The sequence below is a fragment of the Anneissia japonica genome, unplaced genomic scaffold, assembly GCF_011630105.1.
Source record: "Anneissia japonica isolate Jap-2015-1 unplaced genomic scaffold, ASM1163010v1 scaffold287957_len1322810_cov207, whole genome shotgun sequence".
NCBI classification, from domain to species: domain Eukaryota; kingdom Metazoa; phylum Echinodermata; class Crinoidea; order Comatulida; family Comatulidae; genus Anneissia; species Anneissia japonica.
The window spans coordinates 302,064-327,675 of record NW_022683022.1 but is presented as its reverse complement, the minus strand read 5'-3'; the positions used below and the strand labels follow the sequence as shown (position 1 = coordinate 327,675).

General features: G+C 34.3%; 2 protein-coding genes across 2 annotated transcripts; both read right to left on the bottom strand.

Moving 5' to 3' along the window:
- Nucleotides 1–2,672: 2,672 nt before the first annotated feature.
- LOC117118619 lies at nt 2,673–10,512 on the bottom strand. The gene is made up of 5 exons (XM_033263300.1): nt 10,361–10,512; nt 6,244–6,366; nt 4,948–5,136; nt 3,922–4,068; nt 2,673–2,785 (listed from the first exon to the last, which is right to left on the bottom strand). The coding sequence occupies exons 1-5, from the start codon at nt 10,386–10,388 to the stop codon at nt 2,703–2,705; spliced, it is 570 nt and encodes a 189-aa protein (XP_033119191.1). The 5' UTR covers nt 10,389–10,512; the 3' UTR covers nt 2,673–2,702.
- A 3,048-nt stretch (nt 10,513–13,560) lies between these two features.
- Nucleotides 13,561–23,315, bottom strand: LOC117115453. The gene is made up of 13 exons (XM_033259309.1): nt 23,160–23,315; nt 22,687–22,732; nt 21,608–21,804; nt 20,680–20,760; nt 20,357–20,548; nt 20,037–20,279; nt 18,705–18,902; nt 18,198–18,362; nt 17,733–18,029; nt 16,946–17,026; nt 16,540–16,747; nt 15,394–15,915; nt 13,561–14,962 (listed from the first exon to the last, which is right to left on the bottom strand). Exons 1-13 carry the CDS (start codon nt 23,313–23,315, stop codon nt 14,466–14,468), a joined length of 2,883 nt encoding a protein of 960 aa, XP_033115200.1. The 3' UTR covers nt 13,561–14,465.
- Between the last annotated feature and the right edge of the window lie 2,297 nt (nt 23,316–25,612).

Here is a 25,612-nt window from a genome sequence, read left to right as displayed (position 1 = left end):
TATGCCAGGCACTTGTTATTGAGCATTTAAAGCAATACCTCAGTAACAGCCATATGACACCAGATTTCAAAATACATAATTTTGCTATTTTTTTATATAGAAATATAAATATATCAATATTAAGTTTACCCCTTTCATGGCAAAACTCTGAAAACAGATATTTTGAGGTCCATCCAGTGTTTCTTTCAGGAATTTTAACCTCCATTAAACTCAAATCCACATATATTATTATTATTATATTCACACACCACCGCCACTAGCCCACCCCTCTCTCCCACCCCCTGGAAATGACACTGGAGAACTCTGAATGCATTACAAATATTATGTAGTGTAGGTGAAATTTAGCTAAGCAACATTATGTAAGTTTAGCACCGAATCAGCATTGCAAAAGCATGAAAACGGTCTTGTCTAATATTGCTAACAATAACAGTGGTGAATCCAGGAATTCAAAATATAGGGGCCCAGGGAGAGACTTTCACAAATGGAGGGTGTAGCATCCACAACCATCCTCAACCCACCATCGATGGGGCTGAGGTAAAAAAAAAAGATTATTTATGGTACATCTAGATGTTTGGAAATGGCACTCACAAACATAAATTTCTTTTTTTCTCCATTAAAATAATTTAGGAGGTCCTGGGCCGGCTGGGTTAAGTTTTAACTACAATACTACATACATGTGGTTACACACACAAGTCAAAACTAGAATAGTTCAATAGATATTTTCCCCTATTGTTCTTTGTGAATAATAAATTATGTACATTTGAGATTCAACAAAAGATATACTTCATTTGTTTATCTTGTTCATCACAATATAGTCTACATTTGTAACATTTATCTAAAATATATTTACTTAATATGAACAATGTCTACATTACAAAAACTAACCTGATATTCTGGAAATAATAGGTGGATAAACAGAACAGTTTAATTATATATGTAGTTAATTTCAATATGCCAAATAATGTGTACAATTTGTGTATAATTTTTAACTAAAGTTAATGTATGTAGCTGTGAACTAAAGCCAAGTACAGTGTTTACCATAAAATCTTATTTTATTTTGGTTTAGGTGTTATACTTCTAAGGATATAATTATAAACTGATAGGATGCTACTGTATGTAGAACAATAAGGTATGAACTTTTACTGTGTCTTGGATAGCATCAAATTTTACTTATTTTTTCGGGTGACACTCGCACTTCGGTATCCACATGAAAACAAATATAAATAATATTTATATACACATCATACAACAATGAGAAGAACATTTGCAGATATACTTTCTTCAAAGCAACATTACTCAGAGGTCCATTTATAAGATCAGTTTTTATATGCACAAGTTTTTCACTAAAAAGCTGGTACCTGTAACACCCCCATCTTCTTCTATACCCCCTCCCTCTATTTTTATGTACCCTCCATTTTATTTTAGCTTTATTAAAGTTAAATTCAATAATGAATGAGATCTTTTACACCATCAAGGGCCATACACCCAAAATAGACAAAGAATAGAAATTTAATAAATTGTCAGATTTCCCCTCCTCATTTAAAGCATCAGCACCTATCACCCTTTAACCCCGGATATGACCCCCATAAATAACACATTATTTTCATCAAGAAAATAACATGTAAAACATATTAAAACCTCTCTAATTCATTAAAATATTCATAAAAAATTATAGAATTGCTATAAACCATGGAAAACATGATACTGACCTCTGACCTTTTTAATATACAGCAATTTTTGGGTTTAAAGTGAAATCCTTTCAGTTCACTGTATGTATTTTAAACTCAGCTCATACTATCAAATTTTATGTGACAAATAAATGTGATATGCCCATATTTGGGATATGACATTATCAAAACAAATGAAACAGATGGATGAAATTAACAACTGAATGGATTTCCACATTAACACTCTGCCCACCAAACACAAATCTCTGTGCTTGGTAAAGCAACACTTGACCGCCAAGCATGGAGATCTCCTTGTTTCAGCTTTTTTTTTACAGAATCCGAAAGATGGGGTAAAAACTGACATATACTAACAATTTGAACACTATATTCAGTGTGGACTGTATTTCACTATTTGTTTGTTTACATTAGCGTAGAGCGGTACTGATTTAAATTCACAAAATCGGGATTATCTCAGCTTCGTTGTCCAAAATTGCGTAAATCTCCAAAAGTGAGTCATTTTCATTTTACTGTTACAGGTCACAGATTGTGATTAGAATAAAGTGTTTGGTACCATTGTGAAGCTAAAATGTTTGTAGTTCTTGTAGTATTCACTACATGTCAATCTGATCACATACGCACTCTGAACAAGCTTCGGAAAAGTGTTGAAATTTGCTAAAAAGTCTGGCGGTGGCTGATACTATTTTTTCAAACCCCTAGCGGTCAGAGTGTTAAGCGGTCAGAGTGTTAAGCACACAAGGTCGAGGAAGACATGAAGTCAGATGGAGGGATGAGATCATGGAATTTGCCGGAATATCTTAGATGAGGGCTGCACAGGACAAACATTGATGGTTTCAGCTTGAAGATGCCTTCACCTTGCAGTGGGCCGATAATGGCTAAAATGTTGATACCAATATATGGGCACATGACATAAATTTGTCACATAAAAGTTGTTGATAGCATGAACTAAAGTTTACTCCTTAATCTACTACATTTAACTATTCTTTTTTTACTTAATTTTTAAAACACATTTGTTTATCAAAGGTTGTTCCAGCTACTGCTTGCACTTTCTTTAATGTTTTTTGCTTGACCTGAGTAACTTCCAGCAGTTCTACCCATATCTGCCAAAAAAATGTATTAAATTAGTTTTAATGAATCTAGTCAGAAAAATACAATGCACACGGCAGGATTGTACCAAAAAATGGACAACTGCTATTTTAAAAATTTGGTCTTAATCTGGCAATATACAGACCATGTGGTGTCCCAATTCTAGCTTGCCTTGAACTAGTCCTCATTTAACTAAACTATATGTTTATCCTTGGAAACAGTTTCTATTTTAATTAAAACATCAAATTGACTAATTAAGTAGCCAGTCACTATAATCACACAAGTTGCAGAAAAGATTGTGTAATAAAACAGTATTTAAAAATTAATATGATCACCAATCAGAGAGAATAGTTAGTTCTGAATTGAGTATGTACAATCCTTTCGGTTCAATAAAGTTTCAGGCCATAAAGTAATCAAGTGACAATGCATCATATCTGCGTAAACGTTTCAAACAAATTAATGTAGAGAGAATAGTTAGTTCTGAATTGAGTATGTACAATCCTTTCGGTTCAATAAAGTTTCAGGCCATAAAGTAATCAAGTGACAATGCATCATATCTGCGTAAACGTTTCAAACAAATTAATGTATTAAAACACGTGCTCGGTTAACTTGTAAACATTCTGAGCATTATTTTGATTGCACAGGGATTATATTTAGAACCAGTAAAAAGCACGACCACAAAAAATATCATCCTAATAAAAATCTATACGGTTGAAAAACAAGGTTTAGGGCAAAATTGATATACCCCAGAACAGCATGAACACAAAACAGATTGTACAGTATTACAAATCGACAAAGTGCTTTACACTTCAAAAATAGTTTAAGGTATTGATTACAATTACAACAGAATGCAATGCTGCAGAAAAAAGTAGGGTATTGTCTCCCAGTATACTTTCCAAATCAGCATTAGAGGGACCTTCCTAGAAAAAGGTCTGCAGGTTATCATTCATGTGTTTCATACTGTATCAAACATTTTCCTATCCTATTTCTTTTATGCCACAAAGAAAGATCAGGTTTTTAGGAAAGTTAAGGTTATATTATTATTGCTATATTTTTATATAAACATTCACAACTGCAATATATTACATTAAACTTCATTTTGTTGATTTCTCTTCTTTAGGCAGCCAAAATATTGCTACGATGAACTAACCTTGCATACTAGCCTTTCCGACTGCACCTTGAGTGTAAGCCCGGCTTGAGGCTTTACTGCCTATAGTGGCTGAAGTGGTTGGTGAGTCATGCTGAGAGTACGAGTAGCCAGTGCGTGACGACTGGTTCCATGATACACCTGTACTACCTGGAAATAAGTTGATTAAATATCATACCCACAAAGAAAAAGGCAACAAGAAGAGGGTGGGGAAAGAAAACTTAAACCCCAATCTAACAGGCCAAGTCCCCATCGGTCACAAATGACTGGACCAAAAAATAATCTAGTTTTTCTTGTGGCATTACCAGGCCTGAAAAAAAAAAGGTTTGTGCCTTCGACCATGAATTGAAAGTTTTCTAAACAAAAAAATTGCCTCCAGCACCAAATGTTATCTGTACAATATACAGTTTAATCATTTATTTTTTCCCCCTAAATGCCTCCGGGATATCCACGATTTTAAAATGTCACAGAACAGCTCAAAATTGACCAAAATTGCTAAGTTTCTCCAGGCACCAGCAGCATATCTCCCCCACCCCCTCCCACCAACAACACCTAAGCTTCCCTCCGAAACTCTGCAGGTCTTAGTTGCCCAAAATTGTCAGACCTCTCTTTGGTAACTTTTATCCCTCCCCCGTATACACATTCTAGAGCTACACCCTTCCCACATCATAACAATTTGGGGTACCAGGTCATTTTTGGGCATTTTCTGTGGTTTCATCAGACTATGCAATATTGTATTATTTAGTCTAGAAATAGATTGGCAAGAAAAAGTAGGTTTTAAGTTACATTGGAATTTGAATTGAAATATATTAGGTACTCCATATATTCAAAAACAACATTATAGAAAAGGTTTCACAAAGCAAAAAGAAAAACAATTAGAAAATACACTGAAAACCTATAATAAACCAGAGCTACTGAACAGAATATTATTAGGCTAGCAAAATGCTGGCTCATATATGGGATCCTATATTTGATTAAACAAGAAGCATGAGTAATATAAACTTATGTTCTGAAATTGTTTATATTTACTTGAAAGCTCGTGGCTACTGGAAGGTGACTTGTTTCTTGGAAGGTCACTGTCCTTTTTGCCTCCTTTGTAACTGGAATAGCGTGAGTAATACCCTGTGGTAGACATACGTGGGCTCGTTGGTAACGCCATGTCAAAAAATGCTGAAGACGGTGACGATTTGGAATTCCATGTCTCTTTGAAGTCAAAAACTATAAAAAAAAATTGGTGTTTTTTTTAATTTAAAGCCCCGGCCAGACTATCAAAATTTGTTTGACAAAGACGTGACATGCCTAAATATGGTCATGATGACATCACATCATGACCATATATAGGCACCTCTAGTAAACTCAGTCGGCTAAACTGGTGGTAGCCACTGTGTGTGCGCTGATCCATGGAGATCTCTTGGTTCCCGGTTCAATTCAATGCTCTCCTTGAATTTCAGCTGGAGGGTTGAAATGCAAGTTACGATAGCGCACTGTCTTTCGGATAAGACATTTTAAGCCCTTGGTCCTATGTGCATTATGGCCCACGTGCATGTTAAAGAATGCAGTACACTCAACGGAAAAGAGTAGGGGATTGTCTCCCGGTGTACTGCCCAATACCACCAGAAGGACCCCACTGGAAATAAGTCTTCTTCAGACTTTCGTGGGTTATCCTTCTTGTTTTTATACCCAATCAAATCCAATACAGTATATGGGCATAAGTCAGTTTTTTGTCAAAGAAAATGTGATAGTCTTGATAGCGCTTCAGATTTAATTCAGATTCAGTTAATGTCTGTCATTGGGGTCACACCTAGGATTTGAGTTTAAATATTAATTCAGAATTAAGGAGATATGCTTCTAACTAAAAGAAAGCCAGGCACTCCTGGGGCAAATGGGAATAATCATTATGAACTTGAACACCTAACAACAACAGTAAAGCACTTTTTCTTGCCTGGATATTCCATATATAGAGTAAAATGGGAAAACTAATATCATTCTTTTAATATTATTGATTATTCATAATTGTAATAAAGTATTGTCTCCAATTACATATTCCATTGTTCAAATATTGATGAAGGAATGTATAATTTATGTCAACATAAATTAAATAAGAATTAAAGGACTATAATTTCAAGTACTGAATACAGTGTTACAAGAATTCTGAATTAAGAATACTGAAATTTGAAACCAAACATGATAATTTCTGACCAAGTACAATAGTCCTCCATCAGTTTATTCATACTACATTTTGTATTCAGAGCACAGATAGGAGGCTGTTATTAAAAAATTGGGTTAAACTTTAAAAAAAACCTTTAAATATACAGAAACAATTACCTGATTTTCCTGATTTCTTAGTAACATAAGGTCTGCTGATATCATACCCTGAAGCACTGGCAGTTTCGCTATCTTCACGATGGTTTTTGGAAGAAGGCCCAGTGTATGTAAACCGCTTGATAGCTATAATAAAGAACACCATTTCAAATTATTTGTACTAAAAAAAAATATTTCCAAAGCCTTGAGGACTACCTAAAATAAACTTACACATAAAGGTACTGTATTTAAACGTATCACAAGATAAGCTGTACAGTAGTTTGTTGTTGCTGAATCTATTGCATTAAATTAAACATTTAATTAACAAAAAATGTTGATACTGGTAAAGTACAAATTGGTATTTGCCTACTGTACATTACGAGATAATGTAGAACTTAGTCTACAAAGACAGTTTACAGGGTAATTGGCAAATCTTGTTGCAGCAGCATACTGTACATGTAAGTACTCCAATGCAAGCAAATGAATAAAAAACAAAGATTGTAGTCTATCCAGGCAAATTTCGCTGCCACAGAGAATAACAAAGTAAAAGTAGCAAATAATCAATTTATGTACTGAAGTGCAAACACCTTCTAGGCTGATGGGGAACAAAGATGAAGTGGGGGGATAGATAATTAGGTGAGAGGACACTAACTTTTAAAGGTGGCTTGCGGTGATTTTCAACTACTTAAGAATGATTTTTTTGCTTTAGTGCATTCTCAATGGAGAGGGGAATGGGGAATGAGTATTTCTTGGGGAAATGCACCCCCTAGACACTCCACTGCCATCGTTGCAAGAGACACAAAGATTACTTAATTGTCTGCCAGAAAATTCAATAGTTCAAAAAATAGAACAGGCCTGTTATTCAGGATATGAGGTCACTGAAAAAGATCTCCAAAACATATTGGCTTTTTACAACCATTAAATTACAAAGTATAGGCAAATATTAAATACAAAGCATTATTGATGCAGTCGATCAATATGTTTGTACAATCACTCAACACAGACTGAATTAAAGGCATGTCAAAGATAAGACACTTGTGAATCGTCTCATAGTTGACTTTGCTTTCATTGATCACAAATAATGAATTTGATATTCATCAGTCAGCATACTAGCCACCAACCACCACTGAAAACAACAGAGTGTTCACGGTTCATAACACTGCCAAGTAATTGACCAAGTTAACAACAAGATGTTTGCAATCACTAATTGACATGCTGTTGCTACACATTTAACCTAGATCTTTTATTGATTTGGATCAAACAAGAAACTCTATACAAAAGAATTCAAGACAATTTTCAGGGAATATCATTAAGAGGAGGTCTGGGGTTGGGAGATCTATGCCACTGAGAAATACTTGATCAGCAAATGCAGAATTGATTAACTTACTTGAGATCTAATACTATCATAAAGTGACCACTTTTCCAACCCAAGGGTGTTGGCTAACAAAAGGTTTTGCTAAACTGTGTTTTTTTGTGAAAAATACCTGGAAATACACTGCAAACCTCCAAAAATACACCAGTAACCCCATCAAAACCTGGGGTTTGTGGTGTGTATTGGAGGTTTGCAGGGTTTAGCAATACCAAAAATCTACAGCAATATCAATACAACCAACCAGTGGTTTTTACCTTAATAAAAACCATATTCTTTTATTTTATTTACACATGGTGTACCCAAAGTTTGTTATATGTTTAATATCAATAGTGTACCACTGCGCTATTGTTTTCTATTGTTATACAATATTTTCTTTCAATTTTGTTATAATGTATTTTACCATAGATTCCATTGTTATGGTGTAATTTATTGTCCTTGGTGGCATCTTAATATTAAGAACTTACGGTTTGTAAAGTAAACATAACTTTGTTTTCACATAGTTACGTCCACACAGGTTGTTTGATGTTAATAGCGAATGCTATGCAACAGACAAAGTGTGAACAAGAATTTGCAAACATTGTTAGGTAATGTAGGACTTTCAGAGTCCTTCATTGCAAGAACTAGCTGACATACTTGATTATTTTCTGTCACTCATGCAGTAAAATGTCTTAAGTACCCCTTGGTAGCAAGGGTAGACCAACCGGTACTGTAATTCATAAATTGAAAAATGTTTAAACTAGACCAGCATGATGTTAATTGAAGATGATAATACATATTTGAGAAAACATATCAAAGCAACTTTCATGTACTTGATCAGGTGTCAGTTTCCACTAGCTACCTATCCTCCATGCCAAAAAGCCTATGGCTGCTAGAATTACTACAGGTAGGTATGGGCGTTCTCACCAGACCGACAATGCAGTAGCGAGGACTGTTGCATACCCTTGCTATCAATAAATTATACCTTTTTCAAAAAGAAAAAGTATTGTAATCGCTAGCATTCTCCAGTCTACTATTACTTGTTAAAACATCTGTTATGTTCTGTGGACCTTTCTATTTTTCATACTATATTTATAGATTTTTAATTTGGTGTTTTTTTTTTATAACACATGTACCTACATTCGTGCTCATCCTGCCTTCACAAAATAAATTTTTATGTTTTTGACCCCCAACTCTCTATTTATTAGTAATAACCACGACCACCTCACAACAGCTGGTTTTCTGTCTGTCTCACTCCAGACTGTAAAGTCTGCGTGGGGGAATATATACTCAGCACAAAAATTAGGCCTAGAAATCTGTCCGTGCATTTCGAAAAATAAGGGTCAATTTCCAGATCAGATTTTGCCGAAAAATTAGATTGACAAATACCTCCACTGTATGCAGCAGGTCTAGTCACAATTCTACGCACCTACTTTCCTAGCAATTTTTTCTGCGCAGAACTTGAGCTACTGTATTTGTTCAGGTATCATCCATGCAATTAAATAACTTTACAGAACAAAACAGGCTCTCATTCGTCAAACTGCCACTGTGACTGGCAGTTCATTGTTCTGGTATGGATTGCTCTATAATACTCAGTATACTGTAGTCATACTGTACTGATGCAAATTTTTGACCCTATTACACTATGTATACAGTATGGTAATATAGAAAGAAATTATACAGTCTATGACACACAAACATTATTGTTATTATAGAAAAATATGCAGGGCCTATTTATTATCACATTGGAAATAATAACTATTGAAATCAGAGTTTTTTTTAGAATAAATGATTGAACTAAATTTATAAAATGAATAATTGTACTACTAACTACAATTATTACTAGGCTAGTGTACTACATACAAACTTGATTCTTTTAAATATGTAGACCATTGCAAGATTCATCACTTTGAAAACCTACAAAATTGAAATTTTTTACATTACTATTTCATGTACTGTAAATATCATAACTTTGAAAATACAAAGTAGGCTTATGGGATGATAGGTAAGTTTAAAATTGTTAGATTATCACTGCAGTCCATGTCAAAAATTTGGGAAATATATTTTTCTTGCATCATTTATTTCAACAGCATAAAAAAACAATGCAATTTTGTGACTGGAAATAAAGTACATTAAAACAATAAAATTAAACCAGTTTTTATACAATATTTACAGTATTCTTGTTAAAGCCAACTCAAAATAAAAACAGTTCCTCCCACATCGACATAAAAAGGCGAAATAATCTATTGTTCTGATTTATGCATTCATCATTTTAAAATAATAATTTTTAAAAAAATGATTATCTAATAATTTTTCTAGGCCTACAGTATGTGTTCCCTTATTACTTACTAGCTAAACCTAGCCTAGGCTAGACCTAGACCCCATCTCTTAAACCTGTCTCTTATACACATCTAGATGTGTATAAGAGCAGCCTCCCCCTCCCCCGTAACCTCCCCATCCCCGCCTCAACTCAAGCAACAATATTAAATAGAGAGCGGAAACAGACGCAATGTCGTTGTCTCGCGCCGAATGCGTGTGGCTTGACGTGTATGGTCTATAATAAAAGAAGGAATAATAGTAGAGCTGGTCTACAATACTGAACGTAATTCCATCGACCAGCCAGGTTGCGATTAACTACTAGGCCTAGGCTAGATTGTCTCAACTGAGTTTGACTACTGAACAATAAGGAGGACTAGGCCCTTGCTAGAGCTCCCGGCCTAGGCCCTAGCTAGTATCAGTATGAACTTACAAAATAAACACAATATAAAATAATACGCTATTGGGTGGACATACCTTTGTTCTCTTCCGTCTGTTCCCTCATCCTAGTAATAGGTGTTTAGGTGTTTGTTACATGTTTAATAGCGATGATTGTCATAATAACAACTACGACCTGTCAAGTACGTATCAACACTGTCAACAAAAAACGGTAGGCACTGAGTCTGAGTTTGAGATCAAACTTGATGGCGCTACCTGGCGCAAAGATACTAGAAATACAAGATAGAGTTCTCGCATTGTAAAAATGAGGCGGAAGTCGTGCCCAACGTAGGTGGCGCCCTTTTTTTTAACCATGCAAGTTTCCTATACTTTAATGTGTTTATGTTATTTCATATAGGCCTATCTAAGCTTGGAGCGTTATCATTTTTTTTTCTGATTTCAAAAAGACTTATAGGTAGCTTAATGATTTTCGTATTCTATAGCATGGCAAACTGATAAACCAAATAATGAAATAAAAATAGATACTGTATTGTTCAGTTTCCCAATATGTATCGCTTAAGTACAATATTTGAAAACATTAAAGTATCATTCAATGAACCAGATTATTTTTCAACGATTAATGAAATGTTTCGATTCCAAATGGGCCACAAATAAAACGAGAAAATAGTTACAAATCAATTTTATTACTATTTCAAAAAATATACAGAAAAGTTTAACAATACTGAAATACTCCAAAGCAAAGAACTACAAGACATTGTAGCTGAGATTCTACTATGTAGATATTTATTACGTCATTATCAAAAACCAAATTAATTATCCATATTTACCAACTAAATATTCAGTGGACCCAGATTATTATTTTTTCAACGATTTATGTAAAAAATTGATACGTTCACTTATTAATTTCAGATACAAACCGAGATAAATACTTCAACTTTTGTACCGGCATTCATAATATCGCGATACTTTATTTCATCATGAATAACAAATTATCCATATTATTTACAAACTTACTATAAACGAATTAGAGGAAATGATGAGGTGATTCATTCCATCAAGCAAAGTATAATACAAGAAAACCCTCTTTGCTCATTCATTGTTAAATTCAGACTCCGGAGAAAAAATGGACGTAACCGCTTTTTTTTTAACACTTTACCCCCTCCCCAGTTTTTGTTTAAAAAATCTGTATCTTATTCACCGTTCCCCACATTTTCGTCAGACAACTTTTGTCTGTCTTTGAAAAATCAGTTCTACAACATAATAGGCCTATATCAGAAATTACTTACCGGTATCTTTGGAGCCTGAATTTAAGCAATATGATTATTTTTCTGAAGGCAAATACCTTTTTAAATAAACAAAATATGGAATATTTTAGGAACTACCAATATCGCAATTGCTTGAAAATATTAAATCGATTGACTAACATTACAATCACCGATCCTCAGACAATAGAAAACTGTCTTTGGTCTAGGTCTAACTGTCATAATTTTATAAATATAATTTCCTTAACTAAATGTTTCTTTAATCTCTCGGCGTAAAATATATTCGTCAGGTTTTCTTAGAGAGGGTGACGTATCCAAATCCTAATTACACCATCATTATGCAGACATTTATGTTTAATCATTAACATGATAAAGAAGAATCGAGAATCAAGAATACTTTGTTGTCATTGAACAAATAAGTAAACAATGAAATTTGTTTTGCCAGTTGCTTAAAAAACAAAAATAACATAAACTTAAAAACAGAATATAATAAAATATAATTAACATTAAGAGTAAAATATATGATAAACTGCATGATTTATTGACAGCATCGATAAGTATCGATAAGCATCGATCGTTTAACGTAAAATTATGTTATATATTTAGATTATTGACTGTTTTTGTGTGTATTGTAACTGGATTGTTCTTTATTGTTCTCTTTGTTTTATGTTATTCTATTTTGTAAGTGGCGGGCTCCCCGCTGTTGATTGTGAAATGAAATAAAATAAAATAAAATAAGTTATTAGCATTGAGTTGAATAAAATTAAATGTTTCAAGGTGTGAGGAAACAAAAGTATATAACATTATAAATTATATAATGAACAGAGAATATCAATTAAGATCACTTGCCACTGAATAGTTTCTGTTGAAATAGGTGTTAAATAAATGGATTGCAATTGGTGGGAAAGATTCTCTGTACCGTTTAGTGTGACATGTTATTTGCTAAGCTACCAGACTTCTGAGTAATTATTAAAACGTCTTGTATAAGAAGTAAGCAGCTTTGTTTTAAATGTATTTCCCTCCCATGTGCCAACACCCCCGCCACACACACCCTAAGGACAACCAGCTAATAAATCCACTTTTAATCTTTACTTGTTAATCTTCTAATGCAGAGAAGACATAATTAATTTTTCAGTGTATATAAGCCTATTGTTAGGCCTATGGGTTTTTTGTTTTTTGTTCTTTTTTTTAAATCATTAAATAGGATATTTATGGGGGGTTGCATCTGAGTCAGCTAAATACAATGAGCCAGGAAGGAATAAAGGTAAACGGAGGAGCACTGTCATGGCTCCTTCCATTGTTTGCAACTCTCGATGCAGACACGATGTCCACAATAGAAACGGATCAAGGATTTTGCGTTAAGCGCGGTTTCCATACGATCACTACACAGTCGGTACAGCGTTTTCACTGCAATCCTTGCGCACTGCGTAGCTGTCCCCGACGCAATCGGAAACGTTCCCTTATTCAACTGGCCATGAATCAGCGTTACCAAAGGAATCTACAATAGCGTGATAGCGATTTTTATGGAAACGTTAGGAGGTAAAACTGTTTTGACTTACGAACTACGGTACCTTATTAATAATAATGCACTCTAGATCCCGGAAATGGATGGACACATACTTTTCCAGGGCCATAGAAAACATCCTGGATCCCGGGGGAGGGCAAAATCCCACACCAATGACGAAATCTAGGGACCGCACCGGCCTTGGCCGGCCCATTTTCCCTCAAAAAATCAATTACATACATACTAATACCCAAACAAAATTTAAGGTATGAAATTAGGGTACTATATTACGCAATCATCACGTTGTCTTTTTAATGTTAATATTTAAACAAAATTCCACCATGGCTATTTTTGTTTGTCCAGACTTTAGTGTAGACTTCAACCTTTTTGACAATCCATTTTAGTAATTATTATAGATTTTTAAATTTTGCTCATCTCAACCTTAACCATGTGGGGCTGAGGTGGGTAAGAATTCCCCGCCAACAGACGTAGTAGAGGGGTAGAGGCTCTATTCCATGGTATCCAGGTGCCATATTTCCAAAATTACCGTTTTACTATCATTCACTTGAAATTGATTGAATTTAAATTCGGGTCGGAATGTTACAGAAATGTCTCTTCATAAATATGATGCGGGTTTGGCTGATATATATTTCAAAATGCCTTTAAGAGTTTGATTTAGTACGGCACTTTACTAAACTACTCTCAGTGTTACAAATAAAAATGGGAATGTGTGAGAGACTAATGACCTGTTTAACTCCTTTTCTTGCAAATCAGTTCCTGGATATTAATAAGAAAGTAAATTGACATTGTAAATAAGTTCCATTTTGTTAACATTATACAAAGTCTATGTTTTATGGCTATTATGGTACCGTAACTGGTACTATATAAATGTATTTGATTACTTGGGTCATTCGTTTGAAGTGATTCAAAATCCATTTGTAACGAACCATCTTTACTCTTAGCTATATCGTCTTGACAATTATTCGCCAATGCTGGCGTGAAATTTGATATCAAAAATATTACTAAAAATAATGAAAAATATTTTTCTTTTAAAATAACAATAATAGATTATTAATACGTCTTCTTTAATAAGTTGTAAATCGAAGCCTCTTGTATTTGTCATTGTCACTTTTTGAAGTGCATGCAATGTTCAGCATAGGCTATATTCCACTTTCTTCCATTCGATTTCGAACCCTCTGGCGTAAAGCTACATTTACACTAGACACCATACGACATTGCAACAACATGATCGCGTCCTTTATATTCTTCACAGAGCTAATTTTTATCGTGGCGTGTCGTTATCGTGTCTAGTGTAAATTTAGCTTAAGTGGTAAAATCGATATTAAGAGCAGTAAAAATGTACAATATATACATATATTTTTATACCTCCTTGATATATGTATATTTAGACGTCTTATTAATATGTTGCAAATCGTAGCATTTTGTATTTGTCAATGTCAGGTTTAGAAGCGCCAGCAGCGTGCAGCATGGATTCCACTTTCTTCCATTCGATTTCAAAGTCCTTTGTTGACATTCTACTGTTTGGAGTATGTGCCAAAACGCCGTTCCTGTACTGATGTATAAGTACCAGGTTAGGCAGTACATTTGGATTCGTCCAAAACGATTCAGGAAGATTGCTGCAGCAGTTGCGTATTATACACATTAAAATTGATATGTCAAATTTATCGATGTCTGCATTGAATGTGAACATTTTTGTCTTTTGATCCGCAAACAATCTAACTTTCTTAAAGCTATCATTTGCCTCTTCTTCCAATAAAAACTTCCCAATGTCCTTCTTCTTAAGACCTTTAACCTCCAAAATGTACTCCCTCATCCTTACGGAGCCGAGATCAACGATAACAGAAAACAGTGCTTGGAAATTTGTGATTTCTTCAACCTCCGTCTGGTTAAAACCTATCACGAGTAAATAACAAAACCAAAATAGTAACATTTTATTGTGTTAACATTTTTTAGGTATACAGTATAGTCCTATTCTATTTTAATACACTTGGTCGGACCTGGATATTTACTAGCGTGGTAGTACCCATGGTGATATTTGCGTCATTGGTGAACGCCTGTTCACCAAAGTCATTTCTTTCATAATGGACAACGTTCTTTAACGTGCCAACAAGCCTTAATAATTATTAATATTTAACAAATAAGAACTATGGTTTAACACATTGACTAATACAAGTTAAGCCGACGAAGACATGATGCTCCTTAACAGAACTGTGTGGTACGGTAGGCAACAAGATTATAATAAAAACACGAGTCAACAACAGATATCGCTGAACAATATTAAAGTGACAATCATGTATTTTTGTTTTGAATGACCAGTTACCTACCAATAACAGTTCCTTCTTTGTATTTCCGTGGATCGCGGTAATTGTCAATGTCTTCAACAGGAACACCAACACCTGTAAACATTGCCGTTAGTTCCTTCCATCGCTTGTCAAAATCCTCATCTGTGACTCTGTTGTTGTAGCTACTGTCGAGAACATTCTTCTTATATTTATAGATGCGAATGAGATTTGCCAGCTCAGCATTGTCATCATTTGTGGGATTCTCCCAAAAGTCATTATCATGGTTGCTATCACAACAATAGCGAATCAACTTCATCAAGATGTTCATATCAAATGCTTCAAAATTGTCGGCTGATGCAAAAACAATTGCTGTTTGGCCTTCAAAGTCAACGTCCTTTAAAACTCCATCTTGCCTCTCTCTTATCAAGAACGGTTTAACTTCGTGTACGGTGAGTCCGGTTTTATCTAGAAAGTACCTTCTTATTTCTTTAGTTCCACGGCCAATGATCAATGTTTGAAGAGCCAGAAAATTCATAATTTCTTTTTTGGATTTTTCGTCAAAACCTGTAAAATAAATAAATCAAAAACTGTACGTTTAAAATACTTAAGAAAAGGTCATATAAATATGATTTCTATGAAACGTGTACACATCGAATCGTTGTACAGACATACTGTAGAATGTGCGAAATCAATTGCCTTCAATCGGATTCGCACTTCCAACAAAAGCCTCAATGGACCAGGTTGGTTAAGGCGTCTGCATATACATCTAAAGGTCACAGGTTTGAATCCCGGTTTGGACAAACATTTTTTTCGCACTCGCATATTCCTCTTCTTCACCGTTTCCAATTTATATATAGTATATGTGTATATGTATAAAGCATTGCAGCAAGAGGATTTAAAGTTAGGTTCGAATTTCGCCGGAGACAATTTTTTATACAAGTGAAAATAAGGCACGCCTCGTTTAAGGGCTGCTTGATATACTTATCTGTTTATATGTTATACAGTAGCGAAATGATATTTAACATTTTATTCCGTAAATAGGCTTACTGCCAGAATTTTGTCACTATAATACAGTATTAATAACAAAATATAAATTTTACTATTAGCGACTTAATAATACCCCTTTTAAAAGAGTCATAATCAAATGTATTACTACATAAATAAAACAGGTGATAATGGTCAACCAACCTGTTGTAAAGAATCGTTTGATATGCTCTGTTGCCATTGCCTTCCGTCTTCCACAAATCATTTTATCTTTCTCCAAACATTCATCGAGTTTATGCAAATGTGGATGAAGCGTAGGTTCACACACGTCACAAAGGACGCATAATTCGTAGCCGACTCCTTCAAAAGTACCGTATACTGTTTTAAGTTGCAGTCTGAGGTAACTTAATAGCTATAATAAAACATGAAATAATGTAATATTTATCTTTTCAATAAATAGGGAAAAAAATCACAAAATTCAACGCCATGACCGATGTCAGTTTCACTATTCTTGTTTCATTTTAAATAAAACTGATACTAACGAAACATTCAGGTTTTTTTTTTCAAAATCAATTCAATAATTATACAGCGTTCAGTTATTGTAACTTACCTCCATGCAGACGCTAGGATTTGGTTCAAGGACCTCCTCTTCTTTACCACGACCACATACAATAGTGCGTGATATTTGGAGCTTTTAACAACAGAAAATAAATACTGAAATCAATATCTATTATATACTTAACATCTTTTGTGCAAGAGTGTATGTATACATAATTGTATATAAGTACATTTTAATGTTTACCAGGCAGCAGTGTACAAAATAGCAACAAAGTTTTAAATAACAAAATAAACATAGAACAATATAAAGTAAATGACAGCAGCACTTATGAGGCTAACAATAATTTATTCTCTAGCTTTCGTCCACATAGTGGACTTCATCAGGAGACTGTACAAATGGGATAAGAAACAACTACTGTATTATATACAACTGAAATAATGGGGGCGGTCCTACAACTATAATATACAACTGAAATAATGGGAGCGGTCCTACAACTATAATATACAACTGAAATAATGGGGGAGGTCCTGTTTGTTGTAGGACCGCCCCCATTATTTCAGTTGTATACTATAGTTGTTTCTTATCCCATTTATACAGTCTTCTGATGAAGCCCACTATGTGCTGCTGTCATTTACTTTATATTGCTCTATACTGTATCAGACTAACGCGGCTTTCCTTTTTATTAATAAAATTAACATGTATGCAATTTACCCCTTCGAACTATACTAATGCTGCTGCCGCTGTTGGTACTATCGCAGTTGTTGCTATTGATATTGCTATTGTTAGCAATCGGCAATTAACCAGATTTTAATGTTAACTACATTAATGTCTATGTTACCTTTAATGCGTGTCTGTTCGCTATTTTGACCTCACCAAGACTCACCACGTGGTCATCATCTAAGTCAAAGTCGCTACAATTCCGGAACAAGTTCACATGATCGCAACTTCTACCTTTGGTCCTCATCAAGTCTAAGAATGCAACTACAAGCATATTGTAGATAGCGTCTGGGAGGAAGTCCGTAGGAGTCACAAAAATCGATATCGTCTGCATCTCGTCTTTCTTAACTTCCAAGCTCTCTTTATTTACTTGCATCCGAGAGGGTACGACAAACGTTCGGTAACCTTGTTTAGCACCCTTTGAAAATAGAAATTTTTAAGTGAACATTTAGGGCTATGTAGCTCATTGTGAATCTAAAATCGTGTAGAAATCGCCTTGAGCACTACTGCAGTCGATTTGTGCGCTTTATAAATCTTATTATTATTACAGTATTTATTATTATTAGAAATCTAAGTATAAACTTACTAGTTGCCTCTCAAAAAGCAATCCAAACATCTTCATCAGTTCTAAGAAGACGTCAAAATTGCTGGCGTCCTTCATAATCTCATGTCTCCATAAATGACGTAGCAATTCTTCTTCCAGTATTCCCTCGTAATCAAGCCTATGCCATAATATCATCATCCTAGGGATCTATAATAAAACAATACGAATACTTAAATTGCAAATGATTCCACATCTTATGATTACTATCAGTGGTGTAAAAAGAGGCCCGAGGCCATGGTAGTACTACAATTGGGGATCGGTCCGTGTAGATCCCAGAGAGGTACAGGGAAAAGTCCCGCCCGGCTTCTTGACACTTCAAGGGCGTATAGTTGGTGTATACAAGTTTTACCATTTAAAAGGCTGAGCAAAAAAATAGGCTGAAAAATATTTCAGGGCCCCTTAAGGTATGGGGATCTGGCTTTAGTCAGAGAGAGCTCATAGACGCTACGCCACAAAAACCTGAAAATAAAGCAGACCTTAGGCAATTACCTTATCAATGTCATCTGGAGTTACCACTGTTATGATTTTCGTCAAGAAGTCGATCATCATACGTAAGTTTATTATCACCGTGTTCTTCAATGTCTCGTTAGTCTTAGAATACAGAATTATTCCAGTGTCATTTAGATAATCGAGGACAGTGATGAGCATGTGTTTTGCAATACCACATTTAGCGGCAATGTTGGTGATCTAAAGAAACGTTAAACGAAAATGTTAATATAGAATTTTCCCTTAAAGAATGACAACCAAAGAACTAATTTCCGGTATGAAAAAATTGAAACAAGAGAAACATGATTCCATCCATTTTACACACAGAAATATAGGTTTCTAGGCACAACAATACATTTTATAAGTGGGGAACATTTCCACAAGACAAGGATGTGCCTCATAAAATAACTCTGATATTCTTAACACGAACTTTAAACGTAGTTCGAGCTAAAACTTCAAAATTACGTCATTCGTATTCTTTAAACGAACTTCGACTAGCACTACGACTAAATCACGAGAACCTTGACTAAAATGATAACTCCATAGGCCGATTTTTTAAGTCTGCCTAGGGTCTGAAATATTTGCCCCACTAGAAACGTGCTTTTTGTAACTCACGATAAAGTGAACCGAATAAAACGATTGTATACGCAGGTCTGATATATCTTTAGTGTGTTAAGCAAAAAATCCGTCAAGTTTAGCTTTCAAAAGGAGAAAATAACATGTTTTGCTAGTCACATGCGATAGTTCATGATTATTTTCAATTGAAATCCCCTCGCGTTGCGGTCACGTACTTTCACAATAACAACCACAAAGATTTCCCGCCCTCGCTCGGGCTCAACTATAATAGTTCTCCAAAGAAAGCAAATTTCCAGTGACTGTTCAAATTTTCTATCGTTATAGGTCTATGTTAACGACTAATATAGTTATTGTTATAGAAGATGATTACCTATTATGAATTATGGAGAAATGTGTTTTTGAACGGCAGACGGCAGCTTGTATTCATCCGCGTTACCGGATCTCTAAAATTTTGTCTGCTATTAAAATGAGCTCTTTTATTGGTTAGTTTGATAATCGTTTATTTGCCAGCCGTCTTTAGCTGAACTAAAACTAGGACATGATTTAATCGTAGTTAGAACTTCGACTACGTTGTTTATGAATACAAATGTAAGTTTAAGTTGCAACTAGGACTAAATAAAGTTTTAGTTAGAAGTTCGAATAAAGAAGGTTTTTAGAATATGGGCATTAGGAAGTGAAGTTGTTTTTTGCCGTGAGGAAAAAATAGGCCACACAGAAACTGTAACAGTTGTTTACATAATTTATGAAAGCATACGATACCTCATCCAATGACAAACGCAGTCTTTCTTTCCCAACCTCCTGTACTTGAGCCTGGAATTCAACCCAGTTTGTGGGCACAGTTCTTGCCATTGCTTTCATGTAGCCGCCTACGTTTGTCTTCAATTTCTCAATTCCTTTATCCTTGTGTCTAGTATTGTCTACAGCATACATGGTTCGGTCAACGTGTTTTTCGTACGCTGTTCCTTCTATCTCATTAAATATTTTCTTGAACTTGTTACAGATCTTCGAAAAAATAAATATAGTTAATTTAATTTTAATTAATAGAAAAACTTACAAATAAAACACAAATCATATCTTACCTGTGTTTCTTTATCTGCCTCATTCCCTTGTAGTAGGTCTTTGTGAGTGGCAATCAAACTAATCGGCGGTGACTGTATTTCTCCGTTGATCAAAGGTGCATCATTTACATTATTCAGTAATACAGCATATTCATATATCGAACGAAACCAGAATACAATCATTTGTAGATTTGTCATTTCAAACAACTCCCCCTAAAAATTATGAAAACACGAACTACTCAATTTAGAGTAATTTAAACGTGGATACATTGTGGCAAATATAGTAAAACTAAAAAAGCATTGCATTTTACTAATTCTAAAGAAGATTAAAGTGACGTATTTACGTTTCGTGATTTTGCCAACGCATCTAAATCGTCCAATAAACTAAAAACAACGCCAAATGATGTTCTTCCTGTCAGGAACATCTGAAAAAAAAGAATAACTAATCATAATTACATATTCAGCCATTGCCAAATATTAGTATCGTTAATTGGTTCAATATCTAATAATCAATCCGCTATCACTCTGATTGTAATAATCATTACAATCAGAGTCAGAGTCGTCATCATTATATTTTATGGACGCAAATTTGTTATTGATTTAGGCATTATAATTATTGTACGGTCAGTGTCTAATATTTAGATAGATGCTAATTATAAGTAGGAGAAACTTTAAATAAATAATATCAATTTTTCATGCTGTATTTCAATTGAAATGTATTGACTATGCCCCTATAGACCCACATCGCATTATCCACAATACAGCAATCTCGACATCCAGACATATTACCACTCAAATAAAATTGTTATTATAGATTTAATTTACGTGTTCACGTATGTACCAGTAAGCAGACATACTGTAGTGTACAATGTGTACAGGCAGTAATCAGGCCGCACTACCACAGTTAATACAGGTTCTCCTATCCCGATGTGTACAACCTAACCCACGTACATTCACAACAAATGCTTGAAGATTATAAACTGTGTCAGTGGTGCGCTCCAGGATTTGCTCGACGGGGGGATCCAGTCCCCGACCGGGGAGGGGATTAGGCGATACCCCGACGAAAAACGTGGGCGTGGTCGGCCGTCCCTCAAAATCTCTCGAATGTGTTCCATGTCCATGACAAATATGACAATTTAGGGGTTTTAACGACGGCTTAATTTAATCGATTTTGGGTTTATAATTATATGTAGAAAATATATTTATTTTCTCTCCGACGCCCACTCCCCCCCCCTGAACTGTGTGGTTTATATAAAATTCACCAGAACTTACTCTATGAGTGATATAGTACTTCAACTGCCCAGCGTAGTCCCATATGGATGTTACGTTACTCGGACCGACGTTAGTTTTTCCACGTCTCTGGTTATCTATTATATGAATGAGCTCCTTACGAATTCCATCTGGAAGTGTGCCTCCCGTTGGCTGATTCGTAGATACAACACGTTTGATATGAGATATGTGAGGTTTCTCTAAAAATATGAGTAGGCCTAATGAGCTAATAAAATATATCTATCTATTGTGCAGGGGCGGATCCACGTCGGACCCCCCCCCCCCAACTCAATTTTTGAAGTGCCCCCTTTTTACCTGATGATAAAACACAAACTACGTCTGTAAAAATAAATAAATTAAAACATAAGTATTTAAATAATAATCAATTATTCAACTAAAGGAATATATTGACATCTGGTGTAAGTCTATTTCAAACAGAGTGCATTTATTTTATTTCTGCCAGGACGTCACTTGCCCGATGTCGATACCATAGTGGGCGCGTGGTCGGATGTCGCTCAAAAATGAAGATTGGTCTACTGTATTGTATTACGAGTGTTAAATTATTATTTTCATTATTACTAATAGTTTCCATTGTTATTGATATTGATCTTATTTTTTTATCCAAACCCTCTGTACATCTCCGATAAAACTATTTGTTTTACTTCACGTCCTGCCCCTGTTGCTACACCATCCGTGGTGCCTTTTTTTTCCTGGACTGCCCCTTTTTTTCTGGAACCCCACCTTGTGTAAATGTCTAGATCCGCCCCTATTGTGAGGGTGTAGGAGATAAAAACATTTTAATAATAATAATTATAATAAATGATGAAGAATAATATTGATGTTGATGACGAAGATAGTGACAATGATTGAATTGATGATAAACATGAGGAAGACTGACAATGATAAAGATGATGATGGTGGTGATAATGATGATTATGACGATGATACTTGTGTTATGAAGACGATTCAGCTAGTATATGTATTGTCAAGAATATTTTAGACACCAATGACGATAAAGAAGATGACGTATTGTACGGTATTCGTTATTGTGTTTGTAAGCTTGTGAATCTCCCTCTGAATACCTCTTTCGTCCAAAGTCATTACACTTGTAGCTTCTTTTACTTCTTCCTGTAAGTATTTGAAAATTGACAATTTAACGCATTTAAAAATAAGCACTTCCAGACAAAATAGATTCTTATTTGAGGGTCACTTCGAGGTCCCCTTTGAGTAAAGTGTTAACTGCAAGGGCTACCCCCATTAAACCAAGTTCAATAAAATAAATAAAATAAAAGAATAAACTACACATTTATATTGTCTTTGCGATTTTTAATCGACAATATGATATTTTTTTTGCAAATGAGAATTGTGGTAACATTTTTAGAATTGATAATACGCATATTTTCAGCACATTTAACACAAAAATGTAATTTAACAAAAAATATGTGTATTAATTTATAAAAATTAACATGATAATATTAAAATTCAAAAGAATACAATGAAAACAATGATAGTATTTAATGTAATAATACAGAAATTAAAACAAATAGAAATCTACCATTGGAGAGGCTGCAGAACTGGATGAGGAGTGTCGTTGGCTTTCTGACTGTTTTAACGTCTTTTCAACATTTCCTGGGATTGCATGTTCTCGTACCTCCAACCGTTTTGACGTCTTTGGAACATTTTCTGTGAACACATAATGATAAAGATTCATTGATTCATTGTATTTATATTTAAGCAGGGCCTTTCTTTTTAGATACGAAGCGCCTTTTCTCATGTCATTAGGTTTAAGCTTTATATTAGTGTTACTGCTGTAATCAGCTCAGGAGCAGGTAACCCACTAGCTACCCATGTAGTATATGGGTAGCTAGTGGTGGTAAGCAACGTAAATTAAGTGCCTTGTCCAAGGACACACGTGATATGATAAAGAAGATGAAGAGGATATTTATATTTCATCATCATATTTACGCTCCACATCATTGATGACAATGATAAAGATGATGATGCGTAAAATTATAAAAGCAATGATAAAAACAGTGATGAGGCAATTTTTGCAGTGATTTTGAAGGTGATGGGGAAGCCAATAAACGAAAGTAATGATAATGATAAAGACATTGATGATGCTTTATTGATTTTATGAAGCCAACATTGACGAAGGTAACAGTAAATGATGATGACGATGATGATGAAGATGGTGGTGGTGGTGATAATGATGATTATGACGATGATACTTGTGTTATGATGACGATTACAATCCCACCAACGATCATATTCAGCTCGTATATGTATTATCAGTAATATTTTAGACACTAATAACGATAAAAAAGATGACGTATTGTATTCGTTATTGTGTTCGTAAGCTTGTAAAATCTGTCTACTGAATACCTCTTTCGTCCGAAGTCATTAGAATTGTAGCTGCATCTTCTACTTCTTCCTGTAAGTATTTGGAAATTGACAATTTAACGCATTTAAAAATTAGCACTTCCAGACAACATGGATACTTATTTAAGGGTCAATTTGAGTAAGGTGTTAGCTGCAAGGGCTACCCCCATTAAATAAAATTCAACAAAATAAAATAAAAGTATAAACGACAGATTTATAATGTCTTTGCGATTTTTAATCAACATTATAATAACTTTGTGCAAATGAGAATTGTGGTAATATTTTAAAATTGATAATAGGCCTATTTTAACCACAAAGTGTGTAATTTAACAAAAATATGTGTATTAATTCATAAAAATTAACATGATAATATTAAAATTTAAAAGAATACGATGAAACAATGATAGTATTTAATGTAATAATACAGAAATTAAAACAAATAGAAATCTAAAAAATGGAGATGCTGCATAAATGGATGAGGAGTGTCGTTGGCTTTCTGGCTGTTCCAACGTATTTTCAACATTTCCTGGGATTGCATGTTCTCGTACCTGCAACGGTTTTGACGTCTCTGCATCATTTTCTGTTAACCCATGTTCTCGCATATGCAACTCTTTCAACGTCTCTGCAACATGTCCTGCGATTGCATGATCTCGTATCTGCTTGGTATGTTCAACCACTAAGAAATTAACAGTTATCCAAGAAAACCAGAGTAATTATTAAAATTACACAAATAGATAAATAAATCATTTAGATAATTCACTTAATATTTAAATACTTAAAGTTTTTTAATTAACGGTTATCCAAGAAAAACAGATTGTTATTTAAAATTACTTAAATATATAGGCTAAATAAATCATTTAAATACCGTCCACTCCTTTTTGTTCCACCCACTTACTGCAGTCTTCACCAACAGCTTGAAATATAATTGTAGTCACTATACCATCTGTTGATGGCTCATTCCTTTCAAATCTGGGTTTGGACAAAAACGCAATAAAAAAAATTAAAAGTACAAGGAAATTAATTAGACTTAACAATGTAAACTGCAATCTAGAGTATATTGTTTATACTAATATTGACATACTATTATTATTATTATTATTATTATTATTATTATTATTATTATTACTATTACTATTATATTGTGCAGTGGAATTCTTAAATATAAATATTTACAAATATTTAAATAATCTCCTGTACTTAAATAAAATAACTATTTTAGAGACATTATGACTACGTCAACAAAATATTGCATATTATGACAATAATCAAGCTTATCTATGTCAAAGGTCAGAGTATAGAAACACATAACATGGTCGGTGGTATGGTGGGTAGAGTTACCGGGTTCACAACCCCCTTCCCCACCCCCTACCATCGTGGATAAAAAAAATTACGATTCGTCGGACAGACAACAATTATATGTATCTTTTACATAGTGTACACTCATCCGATAAGCCCTTGAAACCACTAAATTTTCGGGATTTTCCGCTCCTTGGACTACCTGCTAGACATTTTGAGCGGAAGCGGGTCAACTCGACCCCAAGTCAACTTGTCCCCAATTTACTGTATATTTACGAAATAATTACCAAAAGATACATATATGTATATATGTATATATATGTATACATGTAT